Genomic DNA, 16,496 nt, shown 5'->3' on the forward strand with positions numbered 1-16,496 from the left:
CACATTTCTTCTGCAGCTAGATTCTACTCACCAGGACCAACCCACCCAGGGATTTGTCAATAATACTACAAGTTAAAACAACAAAAGGCGGGGCCGGGAGTTTTGCCTAGTGGTTAAAGTGCTTGCCTAGCATGCATGAAGACCCCGGTTCAATTCCTTGGTACCACATACATAGAAAAAAAGCCGGAAGTGGTGCTGAGGCTCAAGTGGTAGAGCTCTAGCCTTGAGAAAGTCCAAGGACAGGGCTCAGACCCTGAGCTCAAGCCCAGGACTGGCAAAAAAAAAAAAAGGCTTAAGGTATGTCAACGTAAGTAGACAACCTAAAGGTTCCCCCACACACACACAAATTTGTGAAATTGTAAAGAGCAAGTAAATGGAGCTCCCTGAAATGCTGGTATGTTTGGGACTGACAGAGGGAACTGAGGACTGAGATACAAAGTGTACCAGTACCAGATAAGAAGAACAGAAAAGAACTGGCCAGTGGGAACAGCAGACTCAGTATGTAGGAGCAGGGGAGCAGCAGGCACAGCACAACAGTAGAGTAGCCACACAGGCCTGCACTGTCACCTTACAGAACAGATGGCTCCCACAATACATATAATCCTGATTAGCTTCCAGAAAGCTATTCACATATCTGTTTTCAAAGAATTTTAAACATCCCACTCTGCTTCCTCATGGGACACAGTTAAAGGGATGTTTTACTAAGATGCAAGGCATATTTTCTTGCACACTGGATTGTTTCTTCTCACAAAGACCATAGCTTGCAAGGGGACCACATGCACAGGGGTGGGGAAAGACTAGCAAACACAGCTCAGGAGAGACAGGAAGGAAGAGTTCCACTGCCTGGGCCCTGTGTGGGTTGGGAGTTCAGTCTGGTCTGGGCAACCAGGACAGGAGCACCCTGGATCAGACCAGCATGGAGGCCGCAACAGCCAGAGTCTGCCTCAACCCTAGAACAAAGCAAGGCCATGCACTAGTGTTACCTATTCATCTCAAGGTCATTCAGGCGGGCAGAAAGGTCCTCAAGGCGGTTGATTTGTTTGTGGCACTGGCTACAGTAAAACTCAAATGCCTCATCAGTGAGGATGTTGCGCAGCTTTGAAGCAAGTGGGTCGGAACTAGAGAGACAGAGTGAAAGGTCAGAAGAGGAAAGGGTCCGCCAGGCTATCTATGCCACGAGGAGGATGGGGCGGGTGCTAGACAAAAGCAGGCTGGAAGAGAACAGGCTGTGGAGGGCTCTTGTACTCCCTTCTGGACTACATACCCCAAGGAGCCTATGACCCTAGCGTCCTCAGCAGAGGCTCCAGGGATACTACATAGCACAGGGGCAGCAGTAGCCTCACTGTGAAACAAAAACCTCTTTAAAAACAGGCGCGGTAGCTCACGCCTGTAATCCTAGCTACTCAGGAGGCTGAAATCTGAGGATAGCAATTCAAAGCCAGCTTGGGCACTAAAGTCTGTGAGACTCTTATCTCCAATTAACCACCAGAAAACCAGAAGTGGCGCTGTAGCTCAAGGGGTAGGATGGTAGTCTTGAGCTGAAGAGTTCAGGGATGTGCCCAAGCCCAGAGTTCAAGCCCCACAACTGACAAAAAACGGGGGGGGGGGGGGGGGGGCTGGTCTTGAACTTCTGATTTTCTTGCCTCAGCCTGCCAAGTGTTGGAATTATAGGTACATGCCACAACTCACTCATTTACTATAGTGTTTCAATAACTCTCCCAGAAACTATCAAAATCAAGAACTATGTCTAGATGGTACATCATCGATGATCTCTGTTAAAAACAAAAATAAAACCCTCAGAATTTATCTGGGTGCTAGTAGTTTAACACCTATAATCCTAGCTACTCAGGAATCTAAAATCTGAGGAACAAGGTTCAAAGCCAAGCCTGGGCAGGAGCATCTATGAAACTCCAATTAACCACCAAAAAGCTAGAGAAGTTAGAGATATAGCTCTAGTAGCTCCAGTTGTAAAGCATCAGCCTTAAGAAAAAAGCTGGGCTGAGAAGGTGGCTTAGTGGTAGAATGCTTGCCTAGAATGCATGATTCCCTGGGTTCAATTCTTTAGTACCACATACACAGAAAAAGCCAGAAATGGTGCTGTGGTTCAAGTGATATAGTGCTAGCCTTGAGAAAACAAATGAAACAACTCACAATTCCCCCTTCCCTCCCCCCACTCTCTCTTTTTGGGCCAGTGGGGTGGGACATGAACTCTGGCCCTGGGCACTGTCCCTTAGCTCTTCAGCTCAAGGCGAGTGTTTTACCACTTGAGCCATAACACCACTTCTAGTAGTTAACTGGAGATAAGAAACTCATGGTCTTTCTTGCCCAGGCTGGCTTTGAACTGTGATCCTCAGATCTCAGCCTCCTGAGTAGCTAGTATTACAGGCGTGAGCCACAGGTGCCTGGCTCAGAATTCTAACTTGTAAGGATACTAAAACACCTCTGTGGTTCTTACCAAGGCCCTTGGGACACTAATGGGGTGATGTTCTGTTACCATGCCTAAGGCAGTAGGACCCACGGACTGTGGGAAACTAATCTTGAAGTTAAAGAAGGGTGAAAGGAAAACATAATACATAGCAGGGAAGTTCTACTTTAGAAAGAAAACAATGAAAAAATAACTAGACAAGAGACAGAGATAAACTGAACAAATCAGAAGAGTGCCACAGTAGGATAGAGACTTGGACTTAGAAAGGCAGATTTCTCGGAGGAGCCCACTGTTTCACACCCACGGTCTCCAGAAGGGAGAGTATGCAGGGATGCCTTAGAGGGCCCTGCCTTTGCTATCAACAGCTTTCAGGGGGCAGCCAAGTAAGAGGAGGAATCCTGGCTCAGTTCAGGGGACAGCCTTCCTGACACTGCCCTCCACAGGTCTAGGATATAGCAACAAACAGCAAAGTAAGAAACTTGTGGTTTAGAGATATTTAGACTCCGTTGCTGAAAAAGGTGGAGAATTTCAGGGCACAGGAGAAAAATAAGTTGCCAGTACAGATGGCCTGTTCAGCCAGATCTGGGTTCTATGCAGAGATAGGAATGAATAGAACACTATGAGAGCTGGCTAGCTGCGTGCCTGGGCACAGAAGGCCCAGATCCCCGGTCTGCATAGAAGCCAAGTAGATTGAATTCTACCCTGACCTCCTCTGGCACAGCCTTAAGAGAAACTGAGAGTCTTGGTTGACTAGGTATCATTTCGTTTAGTTTTTGTAAGTCCTAGGGCTGAAAGTTAGGGTGTGAGCACTGTCCCAGAGCTTTTTTGCTCAAAGCTAGTGCCTTATCACTTGAGCCACAGCTCCACTTACAGCTTTTTGGCTGTTAATTGGAGACAGAGTTTGGCTTGAATTGAAATCCTAAGTTCCTAGGATTATAGGTGTGATCCATAAGAACCCAGCTTGTTCAGTTTATTTAAACTAAGACCTTTCACAGAATTTGAAAATGTCAGGTAATTATAAGCATGTAGGCCTGGAGTTTGCCCTAGTGGTAGAGTGCTTGCCTAGCATGCACCAAGATCCAAGTTTGATTCTTCGGTACCACATACATAGAAAAAGCTGGAAATAGTGCTGTGTCTCGATTGGTAGAGCACTAGCCTTGAAAAAGCCCAATGACAGTGCTCAGACCCTGAGTGTAAGCTCTAGGACTGGCAAAAAAAAAAAAAAAAAAGTGAATCTAAAACTGGGAGAGAACAAGGAAAGAGTGACACTGTACAAAAGAAATCTACTCCTCTGTGTGTGTGTGTGTGTGTGTGTGTGTGTGTGTGTGTGTGAGAGAGAGAGAGAGAGAGAGAGAGAGAGAGAGAGAGAGAGAGAGAGAGACAAAGTCGGTCCTGCAGCTTAGACTCTGGGCCTGGGCAGTTGTCCCCGAGGCTACCGCCCTGCCCTACCCTTGAGCTTCAGCGCCACTTCTGGTTTTCTGAAGAATCCCCCAATATTTAGTGCACGGGTTGGCTCTGAACCTTGATCCTCAGATCTCAGTCTCCTGAGTAGCTAGGATTACAGGCATGAGCCACCACACCCAGCATGAATCTACTCTTTACTTGGTTTATGTAATTGTAACCCCTCTCTCTATACATCACCTCTGTAATATATATATATATATATGTTTTTGTTTTTTTTTTTGGCCAATCCTGGGCTTGGACTCAAGGCCTGAGCACTGTCCTTGTGTTCTTTTTCTCAAGGTTAGAGCTCTACCATTTGAGCCTCAGCACCATTTCTGGCTTTTTTCTTGGTATGTGGTACCAGAGAATCGAACCTGAGTCTTCCTGCATGCTAGGCAAGCACTCTACCACTAGGCCAAACTCCCAGCCCAATAAATTTCTTTTTAAAGAAGCATGTGAACCCAAAGACTGTCTTGTGACTCTAAACCTTCCCCAGTCAGTTGCAGACCATGAAGTGATCCATGACCATTACTCAAAACCCCAGAGGCCGAGTTCCCAATATAGGTCTGAGCTATATGGTTTGGTGGAAGCACAGAGGTCTAGAGTAGTCTAGGCATAGGACTGGATGAAAAGGACTGAAGTCAACCTTCATCGAGGAAGGCACTCAAGATCCCCGAGTGTGGTATGTTTATTTACATGGCATTGAATAAAGCAAAATTCCCCTTATCAACTTGAGAGCAAACTCCTGATAACTTAGTAGAGAGTGGGAGAAAGACCAAGAACAGTGTAGAATGTCACCTGGGAGTGAGGAAAGAAGGGTCACTGCAATCCAGTTCCCCGTTGCACATGGTCTCTGGGGACAGCTCTGCCTCACTGCCCTCACCATAGTCCTCGAAATGCTCCTCACCGCCAATCACCATAACAACAGCCTGGCCACAAGAGTGAGATCTGCAAAGGACACAAAGAAATGGCCTCATCAGATGTGAACAGTGCCAGGAGTCACAGGTCTCAGTCCTACTTCCTAAGAAGCCATCCTAAAAAAGAAAAAATAGGAACAAGTGAAATAAATTTTGAGAAAGCATTACACTAACTCAGAACACAAGAAACGGCTTCATTTTAAAGTGCTGTTTTTCTAAGAAAGGTAGGTTCAAGGAACGCGAGGATGGCTCGATCCAGGAGCAGCCAGCCGGACTGGGAAGGCTTAAACACTTGGGTCCTGACCGTTCAGTGTTAAACAGGACTACAAGTTCAACTTAACACCACGAACCGTCCCTAGTGATGTAAGGGGAGACACATCTTGTAACAATTGGCTTAAAAGGAAAATGGGGGGGGGGGCGGGAGCTTGGCCTAGTAGTAGAGTGCTTGCCTAGCATGCGCGAAGACCTGGGTTCAATTCCTCCATACCACATACATAGAAAAAAGAAAAAGCCAAAAGTGGTGCTGAGGCTCAAGTGGTAGAGCTCTAGTCTTGAGAAAAATCCAAGGACAGTGCTCAGGCCCTGAGCTCAAGCCCAGGACTGGCAAAAAAAAAAAAAAAAAGAAAGAAAGAAAGAAAAAAAGTAAAATGGGGGACCAGGAATTTGGCCTAGTAACAAGTGCTTGCCGAGCATACACGAAAACCCAGGTTCCATTCTTTGGTCCCACATACATAGAAATGCTGGAAGTGGTGTTGTGGTTCAAGTGGGTAGAGCTCTAGCCATGAGGAAAGCCCAAGGACAGTGCTCAGACTCCAAGTTCAAGCCCCAGGACTGGCAAAAAAAAAAAAAAAAAGGTAAAATGACATCACGCTTAGCAGTTCCTTTAAACTGGCAGATTATTTTCCAGTGGTTTCAGTTATCCAAAGTCAATGAAAGTCCAAGATGTGTTTAATTAATTAATATTTTTGTTTGGTGTCAGTCGTGGGGCATGAACTTGAGGCCTGGGTGTTTTTATACACAAGGCTATGCTCTATCACTTGACGCACAGCTCTACTTTGGGCTTTTTGGTGTTTAACTAGAAATAAGAATGTCACAAAAAGTCAGGTACTGGAAGCTGACACCTGTAGTACTAGCTACTCAGGAGGTAAGGGATCTAGGCATCAAGGTGTAATGCCAGTCCAAGCAGGAAAGTCTGTGAAACTCATCTCCAATACAATAAACTACTCAAAAAAAGCTGCAAGGGGCACTGTGGCTTAAGTGAAGTGGTAGAGGGTTAACCTTGAGCCAAAAAGAATCAGGGACAGTCCTCAGGCCCTGAGTTTAATCTCTAAGACTTTTGTGCTGGGCTGGCTTTGAACCGCCTCAGACCACAGCCTCCTAAGTGGCTAGGATTACAGGCGAGAGCCACACATACCCTGAGACTCTAGCTCTGGTGCTGTGGCTCAAGTGGTAGAGCAACAACCTTGAGCTGAAGAGCTCAGGGACAGCACCCAGACCCAGAGTTCAAGCCCCACAACCCCCACCCCCCCGAAAAAAAAGTAGTTCAAAACAACTCAGATTCCACCTCACCTCACCCCAGCCAACATCATGAGTTTGAACAAATGTTGCTGGGGATATCGGGAGAAGGAACCCTACTGGGAATGTAAATTAGTATGACCGCACCTCGGGCTCATGAGGCTAAGATCTGAGGATCGCCACTGGGAGCCAGCCCAGGTAAGAAAGCTATCTCCAATTAACCATAAGAAAACGAGAAGTGGCACCGTGGCTCAAAGCAGGAGAACACTATCCTCAGACAAAGAAAGCTCAGGGACAACAGCTGAGCCATACCACTCAAAGGCATCTAGTCAGAACATTACAAGTCAGGATATGGTAAAGACAGTTGCGTGTCCATGTTCACTGCTGCACTGTTCACAATAGCCAAGATGCCCTGCAACAGATGGGTAAAACGTGGTACATATATAATAACGGAATTTCACTCATCTGTTAGAAAGAAAAAGACTATGTCATCTGCAGAAAAATGTATGGCCTTAGAAAAAATCATGTTAAGTGAGGTAAGCCAAGCTCAGACAAACGTACATGTTTTCTCTTATATGTGGAAGCTAGATGTAAAATACAAATGGATATGATAAATTATACTATTTGTCAAAATGAATTCCATGCCTTTTTGTTGTTGTTAGTTGTTGGTGATGCTGTTTGTTTTTGCATTGTATTTTATTTTCCTTTTAGGGGAGAAAAGGAGGAGCAGAATGGGGAGAGGAAAGGTGAACAAACACAATTATGTTATTCAGTATACACTATGTAAAAAATGAATTCAACAGGCCAGGAGCATAGCATAGTGGTGGCCTAGTGGTAGCGTGCTCACCTAGCATGCACAAAGCACTGGGTTTGATTCTTCGGTATCACATACATAGAAAAAGCTGGAAGTGGCGCTGTGGCTCAAATGGTAGAGCTCTAGCCTTGAGAAAAGTCCAAGGTCAGTGCCCGGGTCCTAAGTTCAAGCCCCAGGACTGGCTAAATAAATAATTTAAGAAAAAGGTGTACAGGGAATCAAAACAAAACAAAAACGAAACACAGGGCCTAAAAAGACCATCTTACAGAATAAGTCTAGAGGACTTATGCCAGCATGATCTAAGACAATGCTGAAGTACAGGAAACAGTGTGCTACACCGGCTAGAGAACAGACCTTCCTCTGCTACTACCACAGCCTACAGACACCCAACACAAGAGAACAAGTCCATTAGACTTCCATCTGGGAAAATAGCCTCTATTTAATACCACACAGAAAAACCAGTTATATGATCATTACTTATCAGAAAATAAGGTTGAAATACTAACTTGTTTAAAGGGATTCAGATGTAAACATTTTTTTTCCAATGGAATACAAAAGCACTATAATTAAAAAAAAAAAAAAAAGATACCACTAGGTGCAAAGGAGACTTAAGAGTACAAAAAGTATAACTAATACAACTCAATAAACCAGGGGCAGACTGAACCCTATCAATATCTGCCCTTGTAGACAGTTGTTTTGTTTTTTAAATACACACTGCCAGGTTCCCAGTATACGTGGTCTGTGGTTGCTTCTACATCTCCACAGCAGAGCTGGGCAGCTGCCAGAAACAAGCATGGACTCTAAGATCCCTGCTGTCTTCAGACCCGGGAATGAAAGACACCCAGGACATAGCAGATGTATAAGAACAGGTAATGTAGACAGGATGCAACAAACACATGAACATGAGTATCACGTAGTCTTCACTAGCTTTAAAAACTGTTGACAAAACCCAGATGGCTAAATTCAAGTTGGTCTTGTAATTTCTGTATACCTACTAGCATTTCCCAGGTGCAGCACTGCCCACGGGGCTATCAGCTGGTTAAGAAGCCATTTACATGCTCTGCTTCTTCACTGCTTACTCACTGCAGGACCTATAACTCCGTGCAGAGTAGTTCTCACTAGCATTTTCCAGGTACCTGAAGATTTGAGGGCCTTTTCCTAGTTGATTGTACCTTTCTTATTTTGTGTGTACTGGTCCTGGGACTTGAACTCACGACTTGAACCTTTCTTGCTCAAGGGTAGTGTTCTACCTCTTGAGCCACAGTTCCACTTTTGGCTTTTTGGTAGTTAATGGAGATAAGAGTCTCACAGACTTTCCTGCACCTGCTGGTTTTGAACTTCAATCCTCGGATCTCAGCCTCCTGAAAAGCTAGGATTACAGGTGTGAGCTGCTGACTTTCAGCTGATTGCTCCCTCTGAGCTTTTCTTTGGTGAAGGGCCTGTCCAGAGACTGCACAGACAAGTTCAAGTTCTGCATGCAGGTACAGCTCTACAGGGGGATAAGAAGCAAGACAGACACAATGTAGCCCAGATCCCACCCACTTCCCCAGATGGTATCACTCCAGGACGTCCATGGGGGATGGGAAGGGCTGCTAGTACAAACCTGCCAGGGAGCAGCAGCAGCGCACTGTGGTCAGGCTCCTCTGTGGTATCCAGGCACTCTGAGGGCACAGCTGAGCCGCCTGCACTGTCAGCATCCCCCTCAGGCTGTAGCTCAGGATGTACCAAGGTGCTGGTGTCCTCATCTGTAAAAGTCTCACATTCGCTGTAGGTGCTCTCAGAGCCCATATATGCACTGTCTGTCACCTCGTTGGCCTGGGAGAGACCACCAGTAATCAGTCCAGTCATCCACAAAGACCACACTACAGTGGGGACACGTCCAAAACACTGGGAGCACTGGCTATTGTGGTAGAGCCCTTGCCTAGCAAGCATGAGGCCCTGAGTTAAAAACCTGAGTACCATCAGAAAAAGAGAGGAAACTAAAAAGGAACCACACCCACATTTGTATTTAGCTACTTATTTATTTTTATTTTTTGGTGGTCATAGGACTTGAACTCTGGGCCTGGGTGCTGTTCCTGAGCTCTTCGGCACAAGGCTACCACCCTACGCCTTGAGCCACAGCCCCTCTTCTGGCTTTCTGGTGGTTAACTGGAGATAAGAGTCTCATGGACTTTAGTGCCCAGGCTGGTTTAAGCCTCGATCCTCATAGCTCAGCCTCCTGAGTAGCTAGGATTACAGGTGTGAGCCACTGAGCCCAGCTATTTATTTATTTTTCTTTACTGGTACTAGGGCCTAAACTCAGGTCTCATGCTCTCATTTGTCCTCTCTTGCTCAAGGCTAGCACTCTACCACTTGAGTTACAGCTCTACTTCCTTTGTCTGTTTTTATTTTTTTTTCTGCTCATATTTCTAATCAAAATAATAGCTTATAAATTAAACCAATTTGTGAGAGTGAGAGAATGAGTGTGTGTGTGTTTGTGTTTATGTGTTGAGGATTGAATCCACTTGTCAAGGGTGCTGCATAAGCTCTGTCACTGAGCTATGATCTAATCCCATGAGTTTTTTTTTTTTTTCCTTTGTGTCAGTCCTGGGGTTTGAACCCTGGGTCAGGATGCTGTCCCTGAGCTTTTTTGCTCAAGGCTAATCCTCTGCCACCTAAGCCACAGCTCTACTTCCAGCTTTTTGAGGGGGCATTAATTGTAGCTAACAGTCTCACAGTCTATCTTGCCCTGGCTGGCTTTGAACTATCACCCTCAGACCTCAGTTTTCTGAATAGCTAGGAGTCAATGGCTGCAAGTCCATAATATTTTCAAAATTAAAAATGGGTACATGTATGAGACCAAAGAAAAATATGTGGAGGCCGTGCACCAGTGGACTCGTGCCTATATAGCTACTCAGGAGGTTGACGTTCAAAATCATCCTGAGCAGGAAAGTCTGTGAGGCTTGATTTTTGGTCTGTCATGGCACCTGAACTCAGGGACAGCGCCCAGGCCTCACGTTCAAGCTCCACAACTGACAAAAAAGGAAAAAAGAACAGAAATAATCCTAGCAAAACACTTTTGCTGCTCCCTTCATAGGAATTACTTAAAGCCAAGGAATTACCATCCAAGGATGGTATGTTTAAATTAAAAGTTATGAAAAATTAACAAAAAAAGTATAACAAAAAAAATAAATTAAGGGGCTGGGAGTTTGGTCAAGTGGTAGAGGGCTTGCCTAGCAAGCACAAAGACCCAGGTTCAATTCCTCAGTACCATATACATAGAAAAAAGCCAGAAGTGGTGCTGAGGCTCAAGTGGTAGAGCTTTAGCCTTGAGAAAGTCCAAGGACAGTGCTCAGGCCCTGAACTCAAGCCCAGGGCTGGCAAAATAAATAAATAAATAAATAAATAAATAAATAAATAAATAAATAAATAAATAAAATTAATTTAAAGTTACCATTCATAGCTCTAAATTCAGGATATTTATTTGAAATTCAAAATAAAGGTCTAACTACTAAATGCTCATCAGCCGGTGATCTAGCCAATTTTGTCAATTGGTTAAATATCTTCCTTCCCAACAAACATTGTGTTCTTACTCTTATATAAGAAACAAGCACTTAGCATAGGGTCTAGTATGTCATCATAGACAGATACTTGTAGGCTATACAGTAATATTTGCAGATTGTGGAACTAAAGAATCATTGAACAGAATATTTTTCTATTTATAATTTTAATTTTCTTTTTTCTTTTTTTTCCTAGGAGGGGGGGGGTGTCACGGGCTTGAATATGGCCTAGGCACTGTCCCTGAGCTCTTCAGCTCAAGGCTACCAACCTACCCTTGAGCCAAGCCCCACTTCCCATTTTCTAGAGGTTAATTAGAAATAGGAGTCTCAGGTTCTTTTGTGCTTGGGCTGGCTTTGAACCTTGAACCTCAGATCTCAGCCTCCTGTGTAGCTAGGATTATAGGCACGAGCCACCGCACCTGGCTATAATTTTCATTTTCATTACAATGAAGTTGCAGATTAGCAAATGTAGGCAACATTGTCTATGGTTAACAATTTGCAAACCAAATAAGATTTCAGAAAAGTCACAAGACTAGCAGGAGAAATGTGCCCTTTGTTCTGAATCTGGAATGCAGACTCTGAAGATATCTTGCACCCACTTGAGACTCAGGCCAGTGGAAGTATAACTAAAGAGAGAGGAGCTTTATCCTTTTCCAGTAGCCATATGACCTAACCTATAGTCTTCTCTGCAAATGGAGTTATAAACACCAGTCTTCCAAGAGGGCCACCTCATGCAATGCAGGGGATGATGCAACCAGATGCTTTTCAGAGCACTGAAACAATATAACAAGATACAGGAGACACTGTGGAAAATCTCTGCTGTTAATAAGTTAGAATCACATGGACTACAACAATCTTAGTATATGATCATGTCACTCAGATTTTCAAATGAAAACTCACATCTTCTCCAGAATTTATAAGATTCATAAGAACTGATCTCTATTCATAGAAAGCACTTACTTAAAAATCTGAAATTAGGGACCCATCTTTGCAGCCCCTCTCTAGATGGAGAATTTTACTACTCCCATGGCTTTCCTTTTATTTTCAAATAAATGTATTCTGTTTACAAAAAAAAAATGTAGGAGGGAAATGAGGACAAAAACATGTGAAGGGGTATCGATGTGTGAGAAGCAATGCACCTACTATCTGGCAAATATAACCATAACCCCTCTATACATTACAATAAAAAATAAAAATAAATGTAGTGCCGGTAGGTCTTCTTCAAACACCTCAGAGCAGGTGTTTGGCCTCAAGACTGGGGATTTGGCTAAGAGGAAGAGCATTTATTTGACCAACATGTCAACATCCTGAGTTCAGTACAAAACACCTCTGCCCCAAACTGTCGACCCCTTACTTTTGATAGATGTCCACTGCTTCTCCCTGGCTACATGGACTCTGCATTTCCTGCAGCAGCTCAAGCTTCTGTAGTAATAAACTAACCTTTTCATTCCCTTAACAACAGTGCATACAAGCCCAGCAGAGGGCCAGGGAAGGAACTCTACATTAAAGTCTGCTCCCTTACAGAGCACCCACTCAATCTGTGGTTAAGGTAGAATCCTGCTCTGGGTGGAACAGCCCTGGAGTTTAGGGCTGCTCAGGAGGGAATTAATACCCCACTCACAGGTGAAGAGGCAAACGTGGTGCCATTACAACTCCCGCTAAAAGGAGCTGTATGGCTACCTGGGTCAGACTCAAGAAGGCAACTGTTTTCCCTATCTTCAACTCCTCATTTCTACAGAGATGGCTAATGATCCCTCCTAATCTGCTGCCAAGTGACTTCAGGGCCACAAATCACACTACAATTTGCATTTGCCCTTTAGTTGCTTCAAATTATAAACAAACAGGGTCATGGAAGTCCCATCTGCTGGCACTGCTATTGTAAGACATAGTAAGAGCGGCACCCCCTGGTGAGCAGTAACTTACTGGACACAACCATCAAGGCAGAAGCTCTGCTGCACGAGGCCACCCTGTCGAGACAAGTTTGCTGCCTGCCATCCTCTGAGGTGGTCTGTGGCTGGCCGCTGTTGAGCACAGCACCCTTCATAAACACTAGCAAGTCAGTAAAATACGTTTTCCTGGGGTCTTTCAAGAGTGGTACAAATCACCTTGGAGCATGGTACTCACCCACAGGCCACCCACTGGGATTCAACCACAGTACTCAGCCTTTCCCCCAGGTTATATATATGTGCCAGCTGCCCAACACCCAGATTGGCACAGAAGCTGAATCCGTGCTACCAACTGATAAACATTTTACTCATGAAGAACGTTAAGATGAACTCACTTGAAAACAAAAATCCCGGGGCCAGAAGTTTGGCCTAGTGGTAGAGTGCTTGCCTAGCATACACAAAGACCTGGGGGTTCCATTTCTCAGTACCACATACATAGAAAAAAGCCAGAAGTGGTGCCGTGGCTCAAGTGGTAGGGCTCTGAGTTTAAGGCCCAGGACTGGCAAAGAAATAAAAAATAAAAATAAATGTACTCGGACACGGTGGCTCACACCTGTCATCCTAGCTACTTAGAGGCTGAGATCTGAGAATCAAGGTTCAAAACCAGCCGAGGCACAAAAGGACCTGAGACTCTGATCTCCAATTAACCTCTAGAAAACAAGACATGGGGCTTGGCTCAGGAGTAGGGAGGTAGCCTTGAACTCAAGAGCTCAGGGACTGCACCTAGGCTGAGTTCAAGCTCCATGACCCACAAAAATAAAATAAATAAACAAATAAAAATTCATTTTAGAAAACTTGATATCATTTAAATTGCTAATGGATGAATAAGGCCCATGCTCAAACCAAGGGTGACCTATTGCTTCCACTATCCAGATGACAGTTCTTTCTCCCCCAGAGAAACCAATTCTGAGCACAAATGCTTTCTCATCTCTTACCCTCAGATGCCAAGTTAGTGCCCTCACAGGTCCGGCTGCACAAAGGCTCCAGAAACCATGTTCTGCAGCTGGAGACGGCCTCCCTACTATACCTCCGAGCTGACCAAGCTGCTGGCTTCTCCCAGTGACAGAACCTCCTGCTGTTGATTGCCTTCCTATCTGCTGGTCATACTGGGGTTTCTGTAAAGCCCATGTGACCCTCTGAAGGTACAGCACTGCCTGGGAGAAAGTTTAACTTGCTCCCAAGACATGCTCTGTTAGGCCTCCCACTGGTGCTGTCCCAGGAAGGAGAGGCAAAGTTCAGGAAGTATCCTCCTGGCCTTAATAAACAGCGAGGGCTCCAAACAGAGCAGCTTTGTTTTACATTTTATAATCTTTATGGTAACATTTTTTTTCTTTCTTTCTCTTTCTTTCTTTTTTTCTTTCTTTTCCACAAAAGACACATTTACCATTACTTTACTGGCACAGTCTTTTCTCCAGACCCCAGAACGCGGAGAAGCAGAGGCACATAAAAAGCACAGCCTGAGCTGCCTTATCATTCTGGTCCTGCCTATTTAGTCCCTCAACTCTTCCCCTTCTCATTGAAGCACATTAGCAACTCGCCCCAGAAAAAGCTGTAATCCCAACAGTTCTTGCTGTGAGCCTTAGTAGGAAGCTCCCCAGTGACAGTTCACTGGCATGCCCATCACAACACAAGGCTCAAACATTGGTGTTCACAGCCAAAAGACATGGGTGTGACAGAAACCACTTTCAGAAAATCAATAAAGAGCAGGGCAAGGTGGCCTCATGCCTGTCATCCTAGCTACTCAGGAGGCTGAGATCTGAAGATTGTGGTTTAAAGCCAGCCCAGGCACTAAAGATCTGAGACTCTTATCTCCAATTATCCAATAGAAAACCTGAAGTAGCTCTGAGGCTCAAAGAGGTAAGGCGGTAGCCCTGAGCTGAACAGCTCAAGGACAGTGCCCAAGCCATTTCTCTCTCAAGATCACTGCTGAAAGGGCTCCCAAAACCTTCTTAATGTAACACACATAGTCTTTACTCTGAAGAGTGCTAGACCCATTTTTTTCTTTTTGCCAGTCCAGGGGCTTGAACTCAGGGCCTGGGCACTGTCCTTGGACATCTCTTGCTCAAGGTTAGTGCTCTACTATTTGAACCACAGTACCACTTCTAACTTTTTCTGTATCTGTGGTACTGAGGAATCAAACCCAGGGCTTCATGCATGCTAGGTGAGCACTCTACCACTAGGCTATGCTCCTGGCCCTGCTTCCACCGTTTTTTGTTTTTTGGTGAATCATGGGGTTTGAACTTGGCCTAGACGCTGTCCCTGAGCTCTTCAGCTCAAGGCTATCTCCCTATCCTGGAGCCAAGCCCTATTTCCCATTTTCTAGGGGTTAATTGGAGATAAGAGTCTCAGGTTCTTTTGTGCCCGGACTGGCTTTGAACCTTGATCCTCAGCTCTCAGCCTCCTGAGCAGCTGGGATTACAGGCGTGAGCCACAGCGCCCAGCTCCCGCTTCTTCTATTCTTAAAAAAAAAAAAAAAAAAAAAATCAAGAGCCAGGAACTGATGTTTTATACCTATAATTTCAAACTACTCAGGAGGCTGAGATTTGAGGATTTCAGTTCCAAGCAGCCCAGCTAGAAAAGTCTGTGAGACTTTTAACTCCAGTTAACCATGTGGTAGAACACTAGCCTTGAGCACAAAAGCTCAGGGACAATGTCCAAGCCCAGAGTTCAAGCCCCAGGACTGATAAAACAAAATAAAATAATCTGAAAACCTGAAAAACATTCCTGCCTCATATTCACATTTTGAAAACCCTCATATCACATGAAAGTATAATCAAGTAGGCACCAAAACAAAGCCCAATTGGGTAACTTGGGCTAGAGCTTTGAGGGGTGATATTACTGCCAGATGATTAGGGTCTGTGTGAGCAAAAATAACAGGCTGTCAGCTAGGAAGTGACAAACAGTCAGTAAATCTGACTAACAACTGGTCCAGGCACAAAGAGCTCAGAAAACCTTGTCTCAGCCTCAAATGTTGAAATACAGGCAGTGTGTGTGTGTGTGTGTTTAAAGGCTGGGAATGTGGCTTAGTGGTTAGTGGAAAAGTGCTCACCTAGCATGCATGAAGTCCTGAGTTCGATTCCTCAGTACCACATAAAACAGAAAAAGCCAGAAGTACTGCTGTGGCTCAAGTGGTAGAGTGCTAGACTTGAGCCAAAGAAGCTCAGAAAGAGTGCGTAGGCCTTGAGTTCAAGCCCCAGGAGTAGCAAAAGAGGAAAAAAAAAAAAACTTCCAGCCAGGTATGGTGGCTCACACCTGTAATCCTAGCTACTGAGGAGGTTGAGATCTGAGGACTGCAGTTCAAAGCCGGCCTTGGGCAGGGAAGCCCATGAGGCTCTTGACTACAATTAACCAGCAGAAAACCCGAAGTGGCACTGTGGCTCAACGTGGTAGAACATTAGCCTTGCTCAAAGGAGTTCAGGGACAATGCCCAGGCCATGAGGTAAAGCCCTATGACCAACAAAAAAAAAAGAAAGAAAGGAAAAAGAAAATGAGCTGTATCTGTGTGCAAGTATTAGTCAAATGTTTCAAAGACAGTACACTTTAAGGGGCCTGGAGTTTGGCCTAGTGGTAGAGTGCTTGCCTAGCATGCACGAAGACCAGGGTTCGATTCCTCTGTACCACATATATAGAAAAAGGCCAGAAGGGGTGCTGAGGCTCAAGTGGTAGAGCTCTATCCTTGAGAAAGTCCAAGGACAGTGCTCAGGCCCTGAGCTCAAGCCCAGGACTGGCAAAAATTTAAAAAATAATAAAAAAATAAATGAAAGTTCATGAAAGGGAACCTGCAGTCTTCTGGTCTTTTACCTGGCAGACAGCGACAGTGACATCACTACTGCACCCTAACTGTCCACTATGCTCTGTTCAACAGGCCCCAGGTAAGACTCCTGCCAAAATAAGGAA

The 16,496-nt window shown here is 44.9% G+C and overlaps 1 protein-coding gene across 2 annotated transcripts in view; it reads right to left on the reverse strand.

The window, feature by feature from the left end:
* Nucleotides 1-16,496, reverse strand: part of Rab11fip3 (RAB11 family interacting protein 3) — a 46,664-nt gene that overhangs the window by 12,290 nt on the left and 17,878 nt on the right. Inside the window, exons 4-6 of one of the 2 annotated variants that reach the window (XM_090324908.1) lie at nucleotides 8,718-8,929; nucleotides 4,667-4,816; nucleotides 984-1,118 (exon numbers count right to left, since the gene is read on the reverse strand). In XM_090324908.1, coding sequence (XP_090181034.1) covers nucleotides 984-1,118; nucleotides 4,667-4,816; nucleotides 8,718-8,929 — 497 coding nt within the window. The remainder of the gene's footprint in view (nucleotides 1-983; nucleotides 1,119-4,666; nucleotides 4,817-8,717; nucleotides 8,930-16,496) is intronic. The other variant, XM_090324909.1, reaches the window with a different exon arrangement.

This window comes from Megascapheus bottae, chromosome 36 (genome assembly GCF_031878675.1).
Source record: "Megascapheus bottae isolate mThoBot1 chromosome 36, mThoBot2.hap1, whole genome shotgun sequence".
Classification (NCBI taxonomy): Eukaryota; Metazoa; Chordata; class Mammalia; order Rodentia; family Geomyidae; genus Megascapheus; species Megascapheus bottae.